Consider the following 25807-nt stretch of genomic DNA (forward strand, 5'->3'; position numbering starts at 1 on the left):
AATTATTTGGAATTGGACTGAAGTTCACGTGAAGTATTTTACTCAAATCATTCCATCCGTAAGCTCTGTAAGTGCCAGTATAATTTCATGAATCGTTCTGGTATTGAATTTAATGTTGCCAAATAATTTGTAATAATGAAAAACCGTAGCAGTATTGATTAAATGGAAAGAATAAGTAGCCAGTAAGAACTAATATATATGTAGTTACAGTAGGTAACTCTTCATAATCATAAAGTTGCATAAAATGAAAGAAATGCCTAAATACTTTGCACGAATATATTTCACTGCAAGAATAACTTCAAAGTTGTGTTCTGCTTACAGCTGCTGTGTCAGGTGCTGAATCGTGTAAGCTCACAAGCTGGCTGCTTCCAGCATGTTGTGGTGCTAAATATTTCTGATTTGGAGACAGTAGACCATTTCCCAATTCTGGCTGCTGTTGTTGGCATTTTACTAGCTCTTCTGAATAATGAAATTGAAACATATGATGGTTAGTTGGTAAATAAACAGAATTTGCTTTCTTACTTATACTGTAGAGCAGTGGTGAGCATCTCGTGCCCTTTGTGCAAGAGCACTCTTCATTGCAGTATGCAAGAGCAGATCACCACACTCTAATAGTTAATATCAGCTTAGACCGCTAACCGTGTGTTTGTTGTTTGCCACACTAATTGGGATAGGTCAGTATATTTATATCTCTTCTCCCGTATGTTGCTGCAACAAAGACGAAACCCAAGTTGCGTGTTAAAAAATATTTTGACTATATGAGTGCAAGTGATAACGTACAGAGCTCTTTGTCTGTATTGTCCACATAATTACACACACGGCTTGCTTGAAATGCCAGTGTTGCTCTTTTTTATGTGTGAGTGCACACACTGCTTCATAAGAGCGGGTTAGTTAGTCACCACTGCTGTACAGTGATTTCTGATATGATTGTATGGAAAAATATTTATTTATGCTAAATATTCGAAACTCTGGCAGTTATACTTCATGCAAAAAAATCAAATACAGTTATGGATAAGAACCACTTGGTTCATTATGATGCATTAAGGGGACATGCTACTGAGTTTTCGTCAATTTTGGTCAATGTTAAAAGTTTATTTTTTTTTACTGATGAACTGTATTGACTAGGAACACACCCATGCACCATTTCATTGTAGGTAGTCTTAGCGTCATGTTAAAAGTTTAAGAAACAAATTATGTTTATATGAGACCCAGATATTTGTTTACTAAAATTATAAACACTTTTTTATATTTTATTTTTTTTCCGAGTACATTTTTCAACATAAAATTTTGAAAATAATTGTGCATCAACATCTATTCGATTTTAAAATTTCAAAAACTTAAATCAAAATTGTGGAGATTAGAAATCTCAGTAGCGTGTCCTCTTAAACGGGATGGAAAGGACTTTTTATCCGTTTATAGAATAACATAATTCCACTTGCTTGTTACCATTGGGAGTTAGGTAGAAATTACATGTTGTAACACATCGCTTTTCCGGAGGAACAACATACAATGTTTTTCAGTAGAAACAAAAACAGAATCTTATTTATTACTCGACCAAGGCGAGTAGAGCCACGGGTGTAATGTGAACTATTGCGATGCGGTATTATGAATGCAGGAGCAGTAGCGCCATGGCTACGGCCTGCAGGACTCCACTGGCCTCAGTCGAGTAATACATGTAAATACATATATAAATAAATAATAAATATTGGAAAAAAATATTATGACAATCGAAATGAAGCAAAATATTATAATTTTTTGTTACTTTTAAGTAGTACTAATTGGAAAGGAGTGTTTTTAATATTCACCCAATGTACATGGTTGTGTTTTGCTTCTGTGAACCTTACCAAAGGATTGAGACAAAATTCCATATCTTTGTTAGAAATTATATTTGCATGTATTAAAATCATCAGTGGCATCATTTAAAACATTTTTGTGAATTTTATGATCGACTTGTAACACATTTTCCCTCTTTATGTTTGTAATGTAAATAAATTTCTTTGTTATTCTAGTAGGATTCTTATACATTGTAGGAATGTATCTGTTTTAATTATCTCAGATCACTGTATGTTATTTCTATTAATTTTTGTTTCAGCGAAAGCCAGTAAAGTGCCAAAGGTTACTAAAGCTCTTCTCACCGAGCCAAGTTTCCAGTTGGAATCATTAAATTTCGTCCTTGGCGATTTACAGAAAGGATCTAAACTTAAAGAAACGAAAACATTTTCCTTCTATAATTGTAAGTATTGCAAAAGGAGTACTGCCTTAGTGATTTAAAGTTTCAGGTGTCAGTGTACCAATTTAAAATGTTGTAGTAACAATTTTCATATTCATTAAATTTAAAATTCCACTGGCGTAGCTCGGTCAGCTAAGGTGCTTGCTTGCCGATCTGGAGTTGCGCTCAGGTACAGGTTCGATTCCCGCTTGAGCTGATTACCTGGTTGAGCTTTTTCCGAGGTTTTCTCCATGCCGATGGCTACCCCCAAATAATTCGAAGAGAGATTCTTCGTGTTAAAAAAAGAAAGAATTAATTTCTTTGAAAGATGAACTATGACATAAATCAAAATTGATTATTCCAAATCCATAGAGATGGCCAGCTACCGCAATGAATATGTTTGTTATGCAGCTCACAACCCCTTTCGTTTCTTTCCTCCTGATTTGGGATAGGTGAAACACATGATGCTACAATGACTATACTTCTTTGTTTATGGTTCATATTTTTTTCAGAAATCTGTGCTTCATTGGCTGACCATGATAATATCTTTGAAAAATATTGGAGTGCAAGAGGTCAAATGACTTTATTGTCAAACGTCTGGTATTAGAAAATAACATTTTTTCAGATGATTTCAAATTTTTCGACTGTTGTAATCAAACAGTAATGGTCATAAGTATTACCAAATGGAAATATAATACAGAATTAGCAGTTCAAATTAACAGTGTATTTGACTGTACTTTTACCTAATATTAGTTAACAGATTATTATTAATGTTCAACATTTTTCATAAACAATTTCATTTGTTTCGAAATTTAAAAGTAACCGCTATCAGCATTCAGTTTCAGTGATTGTTTTTTCATGGATATGAGCTTAGCGATTGCGATGTAACCACTATTGATAATGGATAAATTCTTAATAAAGAAAACTGTCCAAAATAAAACTGCAATGAATGGAAACAGAATGATAAATTGGGTTCATTATCGCTGCAGTTAAAGTTTTCTTAGACTTTTGTATAGAGTTCTGCTCCCCTCTCCCCCCAATATTTCAAAGAAGTGGGTGTCTATTTGGAGGAAGTATTGTTTTAGAATTGCAATTTTGTAGTTGTTATACATGCATGTATATGTATTGTTGGTATTCCCAGTTTGCATTCGTGAGGACCTTCCTTTGTAAACTGTCTTTTGGCTGTTTCTTCTGATATCCAGCTTATAATTTTATGCGACTATCTGTTTGGTACCATTCGTGATTGTGCCACATTAACTAGTTATTTATATCGTTGACCTGTGTTAACATGGCCACTCTATCGTATTTCATCTTTTGATTTCTATATACTCATGAACATGAAGTTTATCACTAGGGCGCATATTTATGATAAATTTGAATAAGGTCTCTTATCTATTATATATAAACATATTGATTCTGTGATAACGCCATAAATTTTCTTATTTGTTTAGTAATTTTACAAGACTCGGTAACTCATTGTGTAGCATAGCATGTCTTCCTTTTTTACTCTGGTTGGTTCCTTACTTGATTGTTTCTGATGCCAAGCACTTGACTTAGTGATATACATTTTCTACTTGTACACCTGGTATATATACAGTATTTTGATGGGATTGTTGCATATAAAAGGCATGTTTTAGTGAAATTATGAGTTCACATTCCCACTCTCGTCTGTCAGAGATCCTCAAATTTAATATGGTGAAATGAGTGCAATGATTGGCCTGGATATAGAATTTTGTCTTTATTCATCTCTCTTCATGAATAAAGGGATCTTACGGGGACAATGGCTTAATTTTCTCATCTGATGAAATACAGTAATAACTGGTGTATAGGGAATATGCTATTAAGATGACTAAAAAATCTTGCTATTATTGATACTAATTCCTCTTTGGAACTGTAGTCTTATATTGACAGAATGCATATGTTCATATATCACTGTATTTATTTACGTTGTTAGCAAAGTAATTAACTTTATCTCTTTGGTTGCAAAATAAGTGTTTGCAATGTAGAAGAACACTTTATTTTAAGTATTTTATTGCCTCATGTTTTCAGATTCGGATGATGTGAGTGCAGCAGAAATTGAGGAGGTAAAGAAAATGATTCAACTGCTGAGCTTTTACCAGGGAAGACAATCAGAAGTTAAGATTTTGTCAGAAGATGAACTATGTACTATTTGCTATGCATATCCTATCTCAGCTACGTTCCAACCATGTAGCCATCAATCTTGCAGGTAAGTAATGTATTTTTTTTAGTTAGTACGAATTGTGATACAAAGAATAGTCATAAACAGTATGTGTGAAAATCTTAATTTACAAATTTTTTATCTTAACACCGTCTGTATTATATTAATCCTTTTGAGTTTTGGTTAGGTTACTGTTTTGTAAGAATTTTTTTTTTTTGTATATAAAATATGATTAATTTAAAACAAAGCCAAGGTATTTCAGGTCCATGTGATGACATTTAGTGATATTGATTCCAGAACCTGTATTGCACATCACCTGATGAATTCAAGAGACTGTTTTTTCTGCAAGGCACCAATTCAATTCGTAGTGGATCTGGATAATAAAGTGCTTCATGACTTAACAAAACTTGATAATCCAGCTAGTTAAAAGTTTTGTGAGATCACTTTGAAAGATATTGCACAGTTCGGCTTTCAGTGAATGATATATCATAAACATAATATATACATATTTTGTCACAAAGAATTAAGTTATTTTAAGCATAAGTTGCAGTTAAGTATGTTCCTTTAAATTAATTCTGAAACAAAGTAGATATTTTCTATTATTTTGATGTTATAATGTTAACTTCAGAATTATTAAATAACTTACATATTTTATTGGTTGCTAGAAAATGGTAAAATAATATAATTTTTTTTAACATAAATAAATAATCAGATTCATTCAATATTGTTGTATCTTTGGTATTGCCTAAGGAGGCCTTGGAAGTAAAATATACGCATCTGTATTTTATAGATGGCTCTGTCAGCATATCATAAATAGAGTTTCTCGATAATAATTTAATATAAGAGTTGAGACCACTGCCTGCAGCTATAGACATAAGTTGAGACACAGAATCCAAGGTCCAAACATCACCTATCTTGTTGCGTATTCCAGTAATCACGACTTTTATTTTATTATATACTAGTTAACAGGTTTTTTCTTATTGGACAGTGATAAATTGGTAGTAATAATGTATGTATTATGTATAATAAATTATATTATAAAATAATATAATTTATTATAAAATTATTTATCAAATTTATTATCTGTTTCCAATATATAGGCCTATGGTTTTGCTTCTCATAGGAATTTTTTTTTTCTATGTTCAGTCCACCGCCTGCGTGAACACATCTGATGGCTGCTTATACTGCCTTCTCATAAACCATTCTAACAATGCTTTTGCTGAAATGGTAGAGGCAACACCAATTATTTTACTATATTCATCCGTATGTCTGCTTCAAACTATGAAAAAAAAAAATCTATTTATTTTGTGCCAGTGTGACATTTTGAAGTGTGTTAGAAATAATAACCATCAGAAATTTGTGTCAGAAACTCTTGTGGATAAATTCGTAAAACTTATACTTAATAATGTAGGGAAGTTCCACACAGAAAACGTTTTCTTGTTTTTTGAAGAGCAAAGAATATATGGCTTAACAAAGAGGAAGAAGAAGCTATTAGAGTCGCAAAACAAAGTAATATTTTAAAGTTAGGCACTCACTTGCCAGAAAAAATCCGTTCGGTGCATTTGGATTTTTATTATAGTATCTTCCACTTGTCCGCATTTTCGAATGAATCATCAAATAGGCCTACTGTTGTAATTTACCGCTAGAATGCATTATTTCATTCTAGTGTTCTGAACTGAACCTGGAAACAAAACGAATAGCTCTGTAACTTAAACTGTGAAGAACATACCTGCTTAATTTAGTATTTTCCCAATCTCATCCTATATATTCTTTCTCCATATTACATTGCTTTAATTCTAATTTCATAAATTGTAAAGCTCTTGTTGGACTTAATAAAATAAGCTTTGCGTCATCCAGATACCGTAAATATTACCGTGATTGGAGGCCTTGAATCGATATATTTGCCAAGACATTCATTATTTGGATCTTGGACCATACGGAAATCTGTTTAGAATTTTCTGGACGGAATGCAGTCATGCTGACAGAGGCGATATGGCCAAGTGTGCGATGCTACATTTAAAATAATACAAAGAATAAAAATCTGAATGCACCAATTCAATCCGTTCTGGTAAGTGAGGGCCTACCTTAACACATACTACAAACATATCCACAAGCAACTTCACTGGCTGGTAGGACCTGCCATCTATACTAAAAGCCAGGTTATGAACCGACTAAACAGGAAGTAGTTGGCAGGGCGAGAGGATAGTGCGGGTTAGAGGGGTAGCCTGTGCAGTGATGACACGTTGAGTGTGGGAGGGGTTGGAGGGGAAAAGGAGAACGGAGCTTTTCATTGGACCTCGCGTGAAAATGTCGTCTGCTAACGAAAATCTGGCAACGGAATCACGGAGACAGTGTAGCCAAACTTCCCAGTACATTTGCAGTACCACGTGCATTACAAGTCACATTTTGTACCAGCGTCATTAGCTCATGCTTTCTTAAAAACAATCATTTTAATTACTAATATTGTTGATAGTGTTATCGAGAACTATATACAGTAGTTATTTTAAACATATCGGTGGCAAACGCTGAATACGCTTTGAATCTCGCGTCACTATGTGGCAACAGAGCTCAGAAAGAGAGCAACAGAACGTTGCTTCCGGTTTAGTCGGTTCATAACCTGGCTTTTAGTATAGCGACAATTTTTTCCTATTCATGTTACATGTTTGACCATTGAATGAGCAGGCAGAATAAGCACCCATCAGATGCGTTCGAGCAGGCGGTGTTTCAGTCCTGTCACTCATTACATATTTTAATTATTGTTGATTTAATCAACGTCGCAACTCTCATTATAAAGGAACATAACAGATAATGAGGGTTTTATTTTTGAGTACATATGTGTACCTAGATTTATTAATTGTATCTTAATGGAAGTCCAACCAATCAGAAGGAGTATGCTCATTATCTCAACTCTCACAATTAATTATTATCGAGGGACCCTAATCATAATTAATATACACTGAAGCTTGGATTTTATTTTCAGAAGTAGTTGTATAAGAGTGTAATTTGTGGTTGTGTGTACGAATCTCCATAAAGTGTGTATTTACCATCATTGATATACTAAATTTGGAGCATTTAAGCAATATAAAACTATACATTGGCCATGTATGTTAAGGGGTGTGATGTACATAGATTGTAGAATTTGTGTGATTTTTGCTGATATAATTACAGTGAAGAAGCCTGAGTCAGTGGTTAAAATACCTTGAGAGCTATTTTGCTTTTGGCAAAGTATAGTATATACGAAGTAATTATTTTTTCAAGTAATTTTGCTAGTTCACACTTGTTCCTACTTCCTTATCCACCACAACACGTAACTTATGTTACATACATTTTTAAGAAACAAACCAAACGTCATACAGAGTATTACATTAACTACCTTTTAGGGGCATTTGAAAGGTTTTTACCTGCTTGAAGTGTGCTGATATTTATGCCTGTATATAGCAAATACAGTCTGTCTTTTACAAGCTGTTTTGAAATGAAATGTATTAGTACCCATATGTATTTCCTAAGCAGATATTTGCATCTTTGAGAACTGCATTAATCAAGGGTTGTATTATATCAGTATGTAAGATTGTCTTTTCTTTGTCGAAAGAGTTTGAGTGACAATTCGTACAATAATTTTATTTTGTGTGATGTATTTTTTTAAGGACTTTTTTTGTGAAATGAAATCTTATTTGATGAAGATTTCCCTCCTACCACTCGAGTGCACTATTTTAAGAACTTTATTTATAGGTTACTGTTTTTTTTTTTTGTTGTTGTTGTTGAGATTAACTAAAACTTTTTACAAATCTATGTAATATATTTCTGTGCCTCTTGCTTGTAATTTTATTTGCAGTTCTATGTCTACTTAAGTTTAAGTACTGATAACAATTAAGGTAACTAGCACATAACCCTCTTGCTGTAAGGAAAGCAATTGCAATCATAAATTACAAGCATGATGCCCTAATTTCGTTTTTAAATAAATGGATCAAGAATTTGCACATATTATGTTCTCATTATATAATAGAATTCATTCACGAATGAAACGTTATACATCCATTTTGAATCTTGCGTACACTACTTTTAACACTTGAATGTAAGTAATTAATTAACTAGCGGACTTACTCGTGTTAATTATGTAAGTTTGTGCGGCTTACAGCTGTTTCGGTGCTTCATCGCACCATCCTCAGAGCCTACTAGATCTCGCGTCATCTCGAACTTCTCTGCCTGTTATGTGGGTGCGTTTGATTGTTGAAAGGTGTTGAAATGTTATATTTCTGAATACTGCAGTGTGGTTCAACTATGGCAGTTTTTGTTGGGTCCATAAGCAGAGCATAGTTTTTCTGCTACTATCTTGCCAGCAGAAGTTATAAGGCCATACTGAAGTAACAAGTGAAAAAAAAAAAAAAAAAAAGAAAACTGCAAGAAATAAACAAGACTTACTCATCATTATTTTTATGTTGAAAATATTCCCTTCCTCGTCTATACATAGTTGACAACGATTCAGATAACTTTACTATATACTTTCATACTCTGTCAGTGATATGTCCTTCATTGTTAATGTTATTCCTAGTTTGAAATCCATTATGGCTCGAGGATTTTTTATGCTATTTTTGTGTCAAGTTTATCCCCAAGTAAATATCTATCACATATGCTTGAATCTCGGAAACAGGGTGATCATAATCGTTGGCTGATTATTCTGTCATAAAAATTTTGCGAAGGATTTCCATCAAAAGATGAGAAATGTAAGCCATTGCAGAGCCTTGTAGGAAGCAACTGTGCTTTTTCCATTGAAGCAGGATCGTCAAATATATTAAGTATTCAGTGTCATAAAATATCAGACCAACTGTCTTGTAGACTCTGATAGCACATCAAATCTCTCATTTTTTTCTTCATGCAAAGTCGCGAAATTTGAGAGTGGACTTTATCAGTGAAATGTAACTAGTCTTCGACACCAATTAAACAATATTGGACCAAACATGCTATCAAAGAGAGACTGAAGTATCATCCATCAGCAGAAACTAAGTCCTTTCTCGTAATGGAAAGGCTACTATGTGTATACTACAGAGATTTTGTGTGGGTAAAATTTTAAGCTTTTAAATCCTCTTGAAAATATGTTCGTGAAATATCGCACTCCTGACCTAAACAGAAACTGAAATCATTGCGGAATACTTAGAAAATAATTTCGAAAATCTTTTGCACACCCAGATTATAATATTGTAAATCAAGAGACAGCCAGACAAGTTAAAACAATCTTAAACAAGCCACATAACAGTACAATTCAGAATACTACTCCCTCTGAAGTGGAATCAATAACAAATCGTTAAAATCTTTCAGTACTCCAGGCCCTGATAAAATAAACAACTTAGCCTCTGAAGAATCTTCTTCAAAAGGCGATATGTCATATCATTAAACTATTTAACATAGCAATGAGTCTGGAATATTTCCCACAGTATGGAAACATGCTTATATCATAACTATTCTTAAACCAAATAAACCACCTAATTTTCCTCAAAACAAACGTCCTATCAGCCTAATAGATACACACGGAAAAAATATAAGAGAAAATTTATCCTTAAACGACTTAGTCCATTCACAGAGAAGATTTTACCTCCTTGGCAAACAGTATTCCAGAAAGGAAGATCTTTAAATCACTGTAACTTATACTTTCTTTAGATGAAGACGTAATGAAGGGATTTAACTCATTATACACAGCCGCCATATTTATGGATGTCAAGGTAGCTTTTGACTGTGTCTGGCACTGTGGTCTTTTGTATAAAATTAATTAATATCTGCCTCTTTCTTGAAATTAATAGCCAGTTATCTACATAATGAGATATTCCAAGCAAAAATCAATGGTTCAACTCATCATACAGCTGCTGGTGTTCCTTAAAGATCAGTTTTATGCCCTGTTCTATACTATTTATATATGGCAATCCCATTTCAAGTTAATAATTCTTATTATGCTGATTATACTACTATTTATCACACAAGCTATTGCCCTACAAATGCTGTAACAACACTTCAAAGTCACATTAACTCTATATTGGAATGTTGTAAAATATGGCGTGTTTCAATTAATTCAGAAAAATGTCAAACAGTATTATCCACCAAATGTAGATGTGTAACATATAATTTATTACTCATAAACTGTTAAGTTATTTGAATAAATAACTTGTTGATTATATAAGTGTTAAAAAAGTGTATTCAAGAATGAAGAACGATAATTTATCAGTCAACAGCCAAGAAATTCCTTTTAATGATAATGTAAAATACCTAGGAGTATATGCAGATAAGAGTCTACTGTTTCATAAACTTATTGAAATCACCAAATCTAAAGGAAATGGAAGGATATCACATCTATTTTCCCTTTTGAAGTCTCCAGTGCTTAGTCCAAAAAAGGAAGTGTGTACTGTATAAAATGTTAATACTACCTATATTTGCATATGCAGCACAAGTCTAGTGTCACATACCCAAAAGTGTTCTTAAACCACTACAAACTGTTCAGAATAGAGCTCTAAATATAATTCACTCATCTCACTCGTACACTAGAATTTTACAGATGATGACTACCAGACTTTTTATAACAATTGTCATGATACTTCTTCAATAAAGAGATGCCTATAAAAAACGTATATTACAACTCATTAGATCCTTATTTACTTCGGTTTTTCAATTTAGTTGTAGTTGTGTTTTACCATCTACGAGTATTTTTATATATAAGTGCCTAATCTGTTATAATTGACCAATGTTAATTAAATTTGAAATCTGTGCACCTACTCAGATCATGATACAAGGATACAGAGGAATGGAAAAAACATTTATTGGTAATAGACTATGACTAAGCCATACTACAGTCTACTATATACAGTCACGAAGCTTGAGTTTTGAGGGTGCTAGAAACAATAGACTGTGACGGTACTATTTTGCATTGCCCGTAATGAGGCAATATTAGTGATCCTAGTGGTGAGCAACTATCTAATGTTTGCATATTTACTACGTATTGAGCTTCGCGACTATATATACTAGACTGTGGTCATACTTTGCTAATTCTTGTTTTCTTTGATGTAAGGGAGGTTATTCCTTTAATCTGTGCAAGTTTCATTTCCAAATGCACCAAATCAAGTTCTATAATTGGTGCGTTTCGGAAATAATTTTGTTAGGAGATTAAAGCTGTTTTTACTCCTATGCCACTTGCATTAACGTTGGGTGTTTTAACGGATGCCACATAACCCTGGTTAGCAATTTTACAGTGCATCGACCTCAGTTGGCACATAAACAGGAGGTTAACCGTAGTATAGACCATTCATTATCTCGAGAAATCTACCTCTATCAAGAGAAGAAGAAATTGGACTGAGAAGTTTCCCTTCTTTGCTATGCTTCCTCTTGCAACTAGATAGTTCACTTATTCCCAGCATAAAGTCTGGTTCCCATTGTGGGTTTTTCTGTGATTGATTGATGCTGGAAGCAGTTCTGCATGCTAGCTGCTTTGCTAACTACCATGCTGGATTTTGAGATTAGATTTCTTATTTTTCGTTTGGCTTGTATGCTGGAACCAGTACGTTGTTTTCCAACTAATCTTTTTTTTTAATGTACCGGTATTCTTTAGTTTCTAAGAATAGTAATTAAATATAGGACTTTAGCTGTTTTAACTTCTGGTTTAATTAGTTTATTAGAATAGTTGTTATTGTTAATGCAGGACTTCAGTTGTTTTCCACTCATGGTATAGTTTCTTCGTCATGAGTGTTGGCAATATATGATTTTACTTATTTGAATTGTGAAAAGAGCCAGCTGTGTATGAATCAGGTATGAATAGTAACCTACACTGTAACAAAAACAGGAGCCAGCACCATATCCATCACAGCACCAAGCTTGTTGGTTAGCTCTGATCACATGCATCTTAATTGAACGTTCGTTTTCAACTTTATTCTTTCATTATTCTCCCCAGATTGCATTCGTACAGATCTTTCATTATATCTCTGCCTCTGTGCGACGTCACGTTTGCAGAAGGGAGGAGGAGAGATAAGTTTGCAATGCTTTTTAATGTTCTGTGACACTCACGAGTAAGATAAACCATTTGAAATTTACCAATCTCTCAGTAGTGGCTCTGTTAGGAGGGTCTCACTACAGGAAGAACCTTGCTGTGAAATCAATCCGCGCATGCGCGGACTTTTCATGCGGTGTTAGCGTGATCCTTCTCTGGATTTATTTTCGCGTGCACATTTTAGATCAAATCAAGAAATTAACCTTTGTACTCCGGTTACATATCTTGCATATACGAAGGTTAGGTTTGGTTAGTTTAGGTTTTTATTAAAGTCCGCGCATGCGCAGTTTGATCTCAGCCAAAGTCTTCCTGTCGTGAGAGGCATGTGTTCACTGTACAGGGTTGTACGGGTGAATTGGTTTTTATATTGCAGATAGGCCTATATCACAGACTAGTATATACCTGTACAGTCACGAAGCTCAATACATAGTAAATATGCATCCGTAGGTAGTTGCTTACCACTAGGATCGCTAATATCGCCTCATTACAGACAATGCGCCTCTTGCTATTCTGTTTACTTCATATTACTCAGTGTTGCCACTTTAGTGATTATATCGCTAAATCTAGTGATTTTTAACTTTTTCGGCGACAATTTCTTGTATCTTTTCTATTGCTTAAATAGAGATTTTGAAAGCTTTTTCAATACCTTCTAGCACCAAAAATAATCTAATGCTAAGAAATCTAGCGACTTTTCCACTACTGTTTGGCGATTTTCCGGGCCTTCAGTTGGCAACAGTGATCTTACTCTACGCTCGTGAAGTGCGGAGCAGGCATGGTTCTGTGTAGGGTGTATAATAAATTTGCTGGCGTGACATGTCTGTAATGGAGTTGGAATGGTTTTGTGTAACATGTAATCGTATTGTTCATTGATTTAATTGTATTTAAAATGTTGAATAAACTACCATCATATTTTTTTGTGCTGGTGATTTGAGAAATCTTCATGATGAGTGTCTTTCTGAACTCTCTTAGGAACCGCAATTCTTTTCTGGAATTGCTGAAAAAAATACCAAGCTATGCATCTCTACCGTGTTCAAAATACGAGTACACATTAAGAACGTTGAGGAAATGTTCAATCGTGAGAGCATACTCTACAGATAATAACATTAATTTTGAAAGTCTAGCGGTTCAGAAATACCTAGAAAAAATACTAAAAGAATATGAGACACTCAAAACAGAAAGTTATATCGAAAGTGAAAAAAAGGAGAGACTGCTTGAAATACAACCAGTAATTGATATAGTTGAAGAAAGGAAGACAATTACAGAAAGCTTAGAGTCGTTAAAAGAATTGATTGCAGGTCAGAACACAAACAGTCACGTACATTTTCATACAGAATTTGATTCAATAACATGCAAGTTGGGTTAGGGACCAGTTTCATGCGTATAAAACTAAGGGTGTGAAACTACGCTCTCAGCGGAGTTGCTGTAATATGATCCACTTTAAAAATTAAAGGGTTGCACTGCTGTTCATTCAAGATCATCAACATCCATCTGAGGCTTCATGATTCAGATATTTTGTATTAGATAATTGTGAGTGATAATATCTTAAAGTAGGCAGGAGCCTTATAAACATTGATTTTAATATAAGTAGGCCTAATATTTTCATAAGCAGTTTTAAAGACATGCCAATGTTTTAAATGTTGAGCTCTACGTCTTACAAATGTTATTTTAACTTAACAGTAATGGTATAAGTACATGTATTAATGTCTCTTTAACTTTTTTCTTATATACTTTTTCCCAAAATGTTAATGAGTATAAAATACATTGCTTGTGAAAAAAATGGGGAATCATTTTAATATTTCAGATGATACCAAAGACAAGGCCTTTGAAAGGGCTGTAGAGGAAGAGAGACATTTATATCAACAAAGAATTAAAGAACTAGAATCAATGGTGAGTAAGTCTATGAATATGCCTAGGCCTAGTACCCATAATTGATTAGTTGGTTGATGGTGCCTAATTTGGGTACTGGTACAGTGAGATGTTTGGGTAGACCTATAATCTAAAATAAGCTACAATTGCTTTAATTTTTTGGTAATTCGGTAGAAAACGTTGGTCAGTATGACGGAGAACAGTGACAGGTTATGTTTGGTTTGTTGAGGTTTTTGGTGTACATTGCATAGGTACGTTTTTTGGTAGGCATACCAAAAGTCTAAACAACCAAGCCTAACCTGTCATTGATACGCGATAATGTCACTAATGTTCGTCATTGACCAAACTCTTTTTTTTTTTTTTGGGCATGTTATTCAATTTATATTTAATTTGAAAGAAACAGTTTTATATAAAATGTCTCTTGGTTTTTTTGACATGATTACTGCAAGTCTTTCTCTTCCTGAGATGGACTTTCTCATTGTGATATCTTGGAACTGCAAACTATCTTTTAATAGCTTGTACAGCACATGAAATGTTTCAATGTAATTTTTAGGATATTGGACCAATTCATCATACAAAACAGCATATGTACCAAGGTCCTGTTTTGTACAGATCAATAAATGATCCCATGGCATCCTTTTCCTTTTTTTCTTTGCTGTTTTTAGTTTTTTACTGATGTAAATCCCTAGACGAACATACTTCATTTTTTCATAAACTAATCACAGACTGACTAATCTGTGAGCTTCATAGAGAGAATTGTGGAAAAACGTGGCTTTGAAAGTGGTGGAGAACTGTGGTTCAGAGTGACAGCGTGAAGTGGACAAGAAGTGGACCATGTGAATAGAGGGTTTAAAGTAAAAAAATCAAGATGTTTACACAGTAATTTCGTTGTTCTATTTTATTCTTACTACTTTAGAAATTCTATTTTCAAATATTCTTAAGCTATATAGCCTAAGCTACTGCAAAAAATAAATATATTGGAGAAAAAGACTGATGTAATATTTAAAAACAAACCGTACCGTTCTGCAACGTGCTTTATTTTGTCTTTATGAAGTGAATATATGTATAGCCTACATTTTTTTTTTTTTTGTGTAGGTGATGGTGGCTCTTTTACCTAACGAAGCTGAAGATAAATGCAGTGATGTTATGTTAGAAGTGTCTGCAGGTGTTGGTGGGCAAGAAGCCATGCTTTTTGCAAGGGAATTATTTGATATGTATTGTAATTATATTAATCATAAAGACTGGGATATGCAAGTTGCTCAGTTGGAATTTTCAGATTTAGGTAAGTTGAAACTACAGTATACTTAAACATAAATTTTAAATACCTTAAGCCAAATTTTCACCATCATAATTTAAGTTTGCAACATTTAAGTATGTTATATGACCAATCCAATCAACCAAAACTTGAGGATAAGTGTTCTCATGATTAATTTGAAAGCCATTGCACGTGAATGGACTTTCCTGTGTGAAAATAATTTTGTGTTTTAAATTTGTACAAGGTCTCGTTGAATATAAAAAAAATGGCTGTTAATATTTAAGTTCGCAATTGATGTCGTGTGATGATATTTTCTGTCTGTGATTTTCAATTGATGGAATAACATAAGTTGTTGGAAGAGATAAGGCAGAGAGAGAGAGAGAGAGAGAGAGAGAGGAATAACGAGGGGAGGGTAAGGAAAAAAGAGAATAGGAGGGACAGAGAAGGGGGTGAAAGAAGACGAAGTAAGGGGAAAGGAGAGGAAGAGCGGGGATAGGTAATTTGAATCAAATGAAATAATTTTTGTGGCAATATAAAGAAATATTGTTACCATGGAATCGTCTAGAGTCGACCTGGGGGTCTAGATTCTACCACTGTGTACACTTTCTAATTTCACGTGTTTATTCCAATAGAATTGCCTACTAGCCGCCACTGCTTGCTTCCAGCTGACTGATAACACTTCCCCTTTCAATCTCGCAAGGTAGTGCCAAACGTATTTTGCGTCCTTGATTATGTAAAATTCATTGTTGCCAATAGCAAAAATAGTAACAAAAAAGTACTCTGTCTAACTTTTAAAAATTTAGTCTTGTTTCACTGTAATGCAATACAAAATAACTGTATTTCTGTAATCAGATTTTAAGCTTAACAACATATTACAACAAAAAATATTTTTCCATATTATTGAGAGATGTCAGAAGTTGAAGTTGTATTCCAGTACAGAATCGACCATGCAGGCCTGTGGAATTAATCCATTCCAGCCACAAAGAGTCCTTAATAAACTACCATAATCCGGTTTGACAGAGTCTCCAGAATCTCAGTCCACACCGGCACTGGTGGGAGAAGCGGTCATCAAAGTGCTCCAGGGCATGAGATATGAAAAATAATTAGCTGCCAAGAAAAGGAAAAGGAAAATTGAAATTGAACCAGGAAAAAATATTGTATCAGTAGGCCTACTGAAGGCGGAATATCTCAGTCAAATGAAGAAATCTCTCATCCTGTCTCAACTGAGAAGACCAGAAAAAGAGAAGCCAAGAAAACCACCAAGAAAAGAAAACAGAGAGGATACCAGGAGTCCAGTGATAGTGATGAAGACGGACGACATTCCACTAAAGATTCGTCAGATGAGTGGGTTGAAGTGGAAGATAACAATGATAATGACAATTTCGATGACCCTAAATCAGGGGATCAGCTTTTAGTGAATATCCCAACTAAAAAGACAATTAAATTTTATGTCGGTTGCATTGAAGAACTGGTTCCAGGAAAAGAACTTGAACTTCGTTTTGTTAGAAATTTGGGTGGATTCCAGTTCAAATATCCTGAGGTTGAGGATGTGAGTCTTATTGACTATGTTCAGGTAGAAAGAAAACTAAGTGCTTCTGTCCCTATGAAGGAAAAGGAATTCGTAAAATTTGGTGTTGATTTTCAGGGTTATGATATTAATTAGGAGATGGAAACCGTATTTTCTGTATTTTTCAGGACTATTTTATTAATTAGTACATTAACAATGTGATAATGTGTGTAGTTTGACGTAATTTTATGTCTGCTAATTAATTAAATATTTCCTATTAAATTTATGAGCCTTAACCTATTTAATGTATGCACATTAAAATAACTGTATTAAAGTTCGCATTTTTCTATCCCAAATAAATAGAAAATAAAAAACAGAAAAGTGAATAATAATGAAAGGATCCAAAAGGAGGTCGATATCGACCGGAATGAGAGCAAACGTTCATTTACATGTATTTTTAATATGGTGGTCGACTTAACACCAAGTACAGGGTTGAGTCGACCGGCGTTTAAAATTTGTTTTTGTCAGTGACCGTGGAAGTTCATAAAATGAAAATAACAGAAAACAATCCCTGAGTTGTGCGCTATAACATAACTTTTCAGTGAAATAGTAGATCGCATTGTCTGTGAAATAGCGTTAAAAATACGAAAAAAAGTGGTCGACTCTAGACGGTTTGACGGTACGTAATATATATAGATTGCATGGACTTCTGTTTCATGTTTTGGGGCCAGTTTTTTCTCAAATGTGCTCTGTGTATTTTTTAACAAATTGCCATATTTATTATTGAACTTCTTTGAAGAACAGATTTAATATTTAAGTTATTTTCTTTTTGTTTTCAGTTTTCACTTTCATAACTGAAACCAAGTCTTTAATTGGTTAATAGTAACATACTTACCTTTCGACATTTATTGAAGTATACTGTATACTTGTTGCTGTTATTTGCAAAATGTTTAAAACTCGCTGTAAGAGCAGCACAAATTGAGCTGGTGCCGAACATTGACCTTGGCCTTGAGCAGAATTTGTTTGCTTGGTTGGGGAACCTAGAACAGCAAGTGACTGGCACAAATCTGACTGGGACACTATAAAAATACACATGATAGCATTAACAGAGTACAATGGAAATGTAAAATATTCCAGCTAAATTGTAAATTCCCTATCTGAATGCATGTTGTTCATTTAATTTTTCATCAATACTTTTAATTAATTTATTAACTAGTATTCTTTCATACATTTTAAAACATGGACTAAGTAATATGATTGGCCTGTAATTGCAGCATTTCTTTTTGTCTCCTTTTTTAAAATCAGGCACCATAACCCCTTTTCTCAATCTTCTGAAATCTTACCTTCATCCCAAATTAACAATACAGACCTACCTCTTCATCACGAGAGAAACATTTCTCTTCTACTTTAATTTTGATAGTGAATATTGCTCCTATTTTATTTTCCTTATGCTATTTTAAAGCTTTGTTCATTGAAGGTTTGTTAATATCTCACTTTAACACGTTATAATATAAAATGAAATAATAGAAATCACCCTTTATCCGAACATTATCAATTCAGTCTTTGTAACTGTTCCTTGTAAGGATTTGGAGAAGGTAAAAATTAATAAAATGGCAAAGATACTCTGTGCTCTTAAATATGCAGAATGAAATAAAATATGAATTTATGACAAAAACCTCAAATTATGAAAAATTAACCTGGTTTTATTTGAACCTATAAGACATTATCGGCGAAGACATATCAAGTATTAAGATATATCCACAATAAATAAAAATATGCTTTTGCATAAACTTCCTGAGTCTACTGATGAATCGTATGTTTCTTTAACCAGGTGGTTTGCGCCATGCTAGTGTTCTTGTGTCTGGAGAAGATGCTTTCCAATATTTAAAATATGAAGCAGGAGTTCATAGGGTGCAAAGGGTACCAACGACAGAGAAATCAGGACGTATACATACTAGCACAGTTTCTGTTGCTGTCCTTCCACAACCAGATGAGGTATAGAGGTATTTTGATGCACACATTCAATATTCAACTTCTACACATGCTTCTAATATTGTTATCTAATATAATAAGCCTACTTGTTATTGGCTCTTATATATGAAGTCAAGCTGTCAAGAACAAAAATTTTATGTGGCTAATGCGTATATTTTTTGTACATTTATTTACTTATTTATTCATTCATTCATTTATTTACTTATTACTTATTTATTTATTTAGGAGTTAACAATGTCATTTTCCCTTTGGCCGCCCAGTATAAGCTGACAAAACCCTGTATATTTAAACATTTACATTGTATTTATATATATATATATATATATATATATATATATATATATATTTTTTTTTGTATAGTGCATGTAGGCCTTCCTGTAGAGCTGATATTGGATGTTTAACATGTCAGAATTCTAATTATCTAATTATGGTTTATTTATGCTCGCAACTGCAGAGGTTATATCAGCGTTGCCGGTGTGCCAGAATTTTGTCCTGCAGGAGTTCTTTTACATGCCAGTAAATCTACTGACATGAGTCTGTCGCATTTAAACACACTTAAATGCCATCGACCTGGGCCGGGATTGAACCCGCAACCTCGAGCATAGAAGGCCAGCGCTATATCGACTATGCTACCAAGGCTGATTGTCAAAATTCATTGGTACAAATTTTAGAACCTTGCCTTGAACCCATACTTCTAGAGTGTAGTATGACTTTTTTTTACTAATGGTAGATACTTGGCTCTTCGTCATTCACGCATATGAAGCTGGTTTTGTAGATCAATTTACCGATAGAGTCATTGCTCAGGGTGTGCCTAGGTGACTGGTCTATGCTACACCCGCGATGAGACGATGATCGAGATTTTTTGGAATGTCACAGAAGGGAACTGGAGCACACAGAAAAACCTCTGAGTTATCTGGATTACGAACGTGACAAAGACAAGTTATAAATCAGGGGTATGCAGGGATCGAACCCGGTTCTACAGGATTATAACTCCAATACTCTAGCCACTGGACCATTGTTGCGGCAAATGATTGCACTATGATTCCCATCAGTATAGTTTGTATAATTTTATTTTATAAAATATAGATTTTATTTACGTGAACCTTGTGTTTGGGATCTTTTCAACGATGCTGCATAGTGGTTAGTTTCCAATGCTGAGCACTTGGTAACAAAATCATTGACTCTTTGTCTCTGTCTTGGCTTATCCATTTTATATTTGTGCACCTGATGTGTGTGTGTCAGAGAAAATTATCGCATGAAATCTGTGGAACAGTGTGACATTTTGAATTGACATGTTCCCAACATTTTTCGATCAGAAACATCCACAGTTTTATCTTCATGATAGAGAGAAGATGAGTTATTTGCCCAAATTGACAAAGGAACGACGACATTTTTTTTACTATTTGTCTAGAATTTAGTAATGGCGAACATAGACTTGAATTTTTATTTCGTCTTTGTTCACGAACAGAAATTTGTTTTAGGAGAGTTAATTTGTTATCTGAAACCAGTGGCTTTACTTTCTCATTCACTGGAAGCTAAAATTGATATTTTTTTTTACTTAAAAATCCATCATCCTTGACTGGAAATTATTCCACAATATTTTAATCCAGAAGCAAACATATGTAACCATTACACTATAAAGAATATTGTATTTTCTCTAATACCCCACGCCCTCAAATAAGCTGTGCACCCCCTTTTGAAAGACCAAAGAAATAAATAAATAAATAAAAATTAAAAAAAATTACAAATTACAAATATAAAACTTCGAACAATATATTCACGACAAATTAAAAATAATTAAATACAAATTCAGTTCAGTTAACAATAAATAAATGAATAAATAAATTTTATACTGGAACAGGACGCATTTTAAACCCATGTTATGTGCATGCACTGCACGCATGTCAGTTATCTTGCTTAATCACCATTTACATGATATCTTACAAAATTATAGTCCCATCGCTCTAATTTCCGGCAGCCAATCACGTTGCAGGTCTGCTACATTTAAACGTGTGCATCTTGTGATTTGCTGAAGAAGACATTATTCATTTCTTAAGGCTCGATAAATACTTAATATAATCGCCGCCATTTTAGCTCTTTCGTTGGCGTTCACAGAAAGCACACGAGGACATTATTTGCCATTCAATTATTTGCTGAAGTACAGTGTGTTTGATTTATTATCATAGGAGCTACGACATGGTAATGTTTAACATGTGGCAAATAGATTCCTTGTATGATAGCTCGGCAATGAAAGAACAAAAATGGCGAATGATACTACCTACCTAGACTTTATAGAGCCTTCACTTACTAAGACGTAAGCAAAGAGGAGGAGTCACGCCGGCAATAACAGCGTTGCGACTATAATAGCACACATCACGATTTCCATGTTCCTCTGCATCTTTGATAAGTTCTTCGCTGCAAGTAAAGGATCCCAGTCTCATACCTTGAGTGGTACTCATTTTCAGAATTGAAAATACAAGATGCACAAACTATACTATACACTTATCTCACTTGAACTTGATTCTGACACATTTACTGCTAATCCAAAGGCCATTAAACAATGTTTGTTAACAATTGAAATATTCACGCAGAAAGATAATGGCATGTGCTACCACCTTAGGAGTTGCATGGGAGGAAAAGTGGGCAATGTTGCTAACTTCATTTTGAATAAACCACGCACCCATATTTTTACTTGTATATTTCAGAAAAAAGTGTGCGGAGTAGTCGAGAAAATACGATATTTCACTAACAATAGAAGTCGAAATGCGAGATTCTTGGGTTTTTGCACTATGTCATAGATGCAGAAACATGCAGTGTTTCAGGGCAACTTACTGACTCTATCATATAAGAATGTCAGGAAAGGTAAAGATACCTGTTGGACCTGATACATCTATTGGGAGAATTGATTTTAGTAACATTTTGAACATAAAGTTTCCCCTTTCTTTATCTTTCTTGATGACGGAACCAGTCATACAGTGCAAACACAAAAAATCTCGTACCATGTAAACATTGTTCTCAGTGACCTTCAGGTCTTAGTTTTTTTAGAATAAACAAAATACTGTTCATGATATTGGGGCTGTTATTAAAACTCTTTTCTATAATTTTTTTTTTTGTACATGCATTTTATAAAATGGAATATTCTATAGTTATGGTGAACTAGAAAGCATTTGTGAAAGATAGAAATATTGAAGTGTTTTTGATGGGCAGGACATGTAGCACATATGGGCGAATCCAGAAATGCGTATAGAGTGGTAGTTGGGAGGCCGGAGGGAATAAGACCTTTGGGGAGGCCGAGACGTAGATGGGAGGATAATATTAAAATGGATTTGAGGGAGGTAGGATATGATGATAAAGACTGGATTAATCTTGCTTAGAATAGGGACTGATGGCGGGCTTATGTGAGGGTGGCAGTGAACCTCCAGGTTCCTTGAAAGCCATAAGTAAGAAATATTGAAGTGATAATTTTTCTTTCAGATTGAAATTGTCCTACACAGTAAAGATTTGAATATTGAAACAAAGCGAGCGAGTGGAGCTGGTGGGCAACATGTGAACAAAACTGAAAGTGCAGTAAGAATCACACATCTTCCAACAGGTAGGATGAGGTTAATAGTGACTTCTTTCTATGCTCAAATTTTCAGTTTTGTGAATTTTCCTGTGGAGACCTGAATAAGATTTCAATATTATATCACACACTTGAAGGTTGCTTTTGGGAAACCCAATATCTCTGTGAAACCCATACTGCATTGTGTGGTTTGAAGAATAGATCCAAACACGCCTGGATTATAGGCATAGGTAGTGAGTCATTTTTCCAAAGTCTACTTTTTGTTATTGTAGCCAGGTTTCATGACTCATTTGCAATATATTTGCTGGAGGTTGGTTTAGAGTCAGGTTTGCAATATTCACACTTATTTGTCCATTTTTTTTTTTTGTTATTTTCTACTATTTAATATTTGTTTCATTCATTAATATACTGACGGATCCTTGATCTCGAGAGAACAAGGTGCCGGTGCAGGTGTTACGTGCTGTCTCTTCTCACTTTATAGATCTCTTGGATATGGAACAACAAGTTTTGATGGAGAAATCATTGCAATAAGTGAAAGTCTCAGGAATCTTCTATTTCACATCAATAAATTTAAGAATGCAGTTATATTGTCAGACTCCAAAGCAGCTATTCTATCAATAGTCTCTAAACACACACCTTCATCTCAAACAGCAGAAATAACTAAAATGCTCTCTCAATTAATATCACTCAATAAAAGAATTGTATTCCAATGGATACCAACCCATTGTGGAATCCTGGGAAACGAGAATGCGGATGCACTAGCAAAGAAGGGCAGCACTGCTACTTACAGACCTGTTACTAAATCTATGTATTACTCTGTGAAAAGATTTATTAAATCTACATACTTAGACTTCAACAAACAAAATTTGATAACACAATCTCAAGGGAAAAAATGGAACTCTCTGCATCATAATCCACAGTTAATTCCCGATTTACCACGAAAATCGTCTGTAGCTGCATTTAGATTGGCAACAGGCCATGATTGTTTGGCCAAACACCTGCATAGAATTGAATATATCAGTCCCCTAACTGCCCATTGTGCAACTCAAACCAAGAAATGGATTCGGAACACCTCAAAATCTGTGCTTCATTGGCTGACAATGATAATATCTTTGAAAAATATTGGAGTGCAAGAGGTCAAATGACTTTATTGTCAAATGCCTGGCATTAGAAAACAACAACAACATATTTGTTTCATTATTGTTATATTGATGCCGTTTTATTGGCTTACATGTATGTTTAAATATATTTCTTGCTTATACCAACCTGTGGAACTCTTAGTTTATTAATCTACATTGCTATTTGTTCAGCTACGGTGACTGCTGGATAGCCATGGGCTCTGGTGACACAACTTCAAAAATCACTTTCTAACCATTTATGTCTACTCATCAAACCGTACAATTTAGTATAGGTTTCATTAAAATAGGAGTTTTGTGTTAGCATACTTCCCTTATGAGACAATTTATTGCCGCTGGAAAATTGTAATTTAATTTACAATACAAGTAGTGAAACATTTTATATATAAAGTTCTTTGGTCTATTAGTGTATTCTTTTCTGTAAGAGCAAATTTGTTAAGACTGTTGAAATTTAAAATCTTTCTTAGCCTTTTTCTTTTCATGAAAGTAAGAGGCGAAATTAATCTTACTTCACTATTACACAATGTAACAAATTATTGACACTAAAATGCAAATTTTCATATCTTGTATAATTTTAGGAATAATAAAATACAAAAACATTATTTCCATTTTAAAGGGATTAGTGCAGAATGTCAGGTTGATAGATCACAGATCAAGAACCGAGAGATTGCCATGCGGACATTGAAAGCTCGCATCTATCAACAACAGCTTGCAGAACAACTTTCTAGGACAAATACAACAAGAAAACAACAGGTATTTTCTTTATTAAGAATAGATTCCAGACATTAACTGTCTTGTCTAATTGAAATATTTATGAATTTATATGAGGGTCATTTCATGTCATGGCAACTATGTTATACCTTCTGAATAACTGAAAATGTGGTTAGTTCAGTATATACATTTGAAAGCCTATTGTACACTGTATGGGATGCCACCGTCAGATTGCGTCTAGTATGCTAGAGGCTGTGCTCCAAGATGGATGTAAGTAAAGTTGAACAGCGGTCATATGTGAAAATTGCAGTTCTTCATGGCAAAAATGCTCGTCAGTGTCATTCTGAGCTACGAGAAGCATTGGGTGATAGTGCGTTGGAACATCCTCCCTACTTACCTGATCTCAGTCCATGCAACTTTGATCTCATTCCGCATTTGAAGAAGCCGCTGTGTGGGGAATTGCCATGACATGCATGACATTACCTGAGTAGTGTCACTGCACACAATAAGAGTGGAATGCTGCCAGAGACAGTTCTTGCCTGGGGACATTTTCTCATAAAGCATACTACGACATTTGTAAACTATCTCTATAAATAAGTATATACTGGTAATTCTAAATAACAAATCAATAGTAGATGTAAAAAAAAATTGTTTTAGGGATTTTTTTCATATAAAATATTTCACAAAAATTTGTACACATTTGTTTCAGGTTGGCTGTAGTATGCGTTCTGAAAAAATTCGAACTTATAATTTCAATCAAGATCGCATCACTGACCATCGCTTGGGCTGCAGTTACCACAATATGGAAAGTTTTCTGCTGGGTGGAGATCAACTGAATAGTCTTATTCATCAATTAAAGGAAATGAGAAATAGGGAAAGATTATTGCAGATTCTTTCTGATGTTCAATCTCATTAATGTCAGTGTCCTGTAAACGCACTTTAATGTGAATATATTGTAAATTGTAACATATATATATATATATATATATATATACTCGTATTTGTAATAAAAATATTTTATTGTAAAATTTAAATTAGTTCTTTCATTTGCAGCCTTTCATTACGAAATTTCTAAACCAAATTTAACAATATTGTTTGTTGTTTATTATATTATACAATAGGCCCTCGATTCAATGGACTTGAGATTTAATGGACATATTTTAAAATCTCTATTTCTAGACTATTTTAGGCAGTTTTGATCTTTAGTAATAAAGAAACAACATGCAATTGGAAAGCAACTGAAGATCGATGCTTTCTCCATTCAGCCTACTAGTTCACAGCAACCTTTTACCAGTAATTAAGTGCTTGCATATTCTCTTAGACTATCAGTGACCAGCTGAAAGGGATTTTTTTATCACTAAAACAGTCTG

At 34.0% G+C, this 25807-nt stretch overlaps 2 protein-coding genes across 3 annotated transcripts in view; both read left to right on the forward strand.

The window, feature by feature from the left end:
• Kpc1 (Kip1 ubiquitination-promoting complex subunit 1) overlaps nucleotides 1-5175 on the forward strand; it is a 43022-nt gene extending 37847 nt beyond the window's left edge. The window contains exons 19-22 of the mRNA XM_069844176.1: nucleotides 322-487; nucleotides 2093-2233; nucleotides 4259-4436; nucleotides 4686-5175. Coding sequence (XP_069700277.1) covers nucleotides 322-487; nucleotides 2093-2233; nucleotides 4259-4436; nucleotides 4686-4815 — 615 coding nt within the window. The 3' untranslated portion in view covers nucleotides 4816-5175. The remainder of the gene's footprint in view (nucleotides 1-321; nucleotides 488-2092; nucleotides 2234-4258; nucleotides 4437-4685) is intronic.
• A 7975-nt stretch (nucleotides 5176-13150) lies between these two features.
• Nucleotides 13151-25436, forward strand: mRF1 (mitochondrial translation release factor 1). 2 transcript variants are annotated; one of them, XM_069844177.1, is made up of 7 exons: nucleotides 13151-13703; nucleotides 14210-14295; nucleotides 15370-15556; nucleotides 18868-19031; nucleotides 22503-22620; nucleotides 24343-24479; nucleotides 25147-25436. In XM_069844177.1, exons 1-7 carry the CDS (start codon nucleotides 13349-13351, stop codon nucleotides 25351-25353), a joined length of 1254 nt encoding a protein of 417 aa, XP_069700278.1. In that variant the 5' UTR covers nucleotides 13151-13348; the 3' UTR covers nucleotides 25354-25436. The 2 variants fall into 2 exon arrangements, with proteins under 2 accessions (XP_069700278.1, XP_069700279.1); XM_069844178.1 differs by lacking the exon at nucleotides 13151-13703 and adding an exon at nucleotides 13722-13935 and having other exon boundaries at nucleotides 25147-25435.
• The last annotated feature ends 371 nt before the right edge of the window (nucleotides 25437-25807 follow it).

The sequence above is a fragment of the Periplaneta americana genome, chromosome 13 (genome assembly GCF_040183065.1).
Source record: "Periplaneta americana isolate PAMFEO1 chromosome 13, P.americana_PAMFEO1_priV1, whole genome shotgun sequence".
Taxonomy (NCBI): Eukaryota; Metazoa; Arthropoda; class Insecta; order Blattodea; family Blattidae; genus Periplaneta; species Periplaneta americana.

What these genes read in the sequence shown, in the direction of transcription:
- mRF1 (XM_069844177.1), top strand. Translation starts at nt 13,349, where the DNA reads ATGATGAGTGTCTTTCTGAACTCTCTTAGGAACCGCAATTCTTTTCTG. An exon ending in TTAAAGAACTAGAATCAATG is followed by an intron (nt 14,296 to 15,369) that starts GTGAGTAAGTCT and finishes TTTTTTGTGTAG; the next exon opens with GTGATGGTGGCTCTTTTACC. An exon ending in TCCTTCCACAACCAGATGAG is followed by an intron (nt 19,032 to 22,502) that starts GTATAGAGGTAT and finishes TTTTTCTTTCAG; the next exon opens with ATTGAAATTGTCCTACACAG.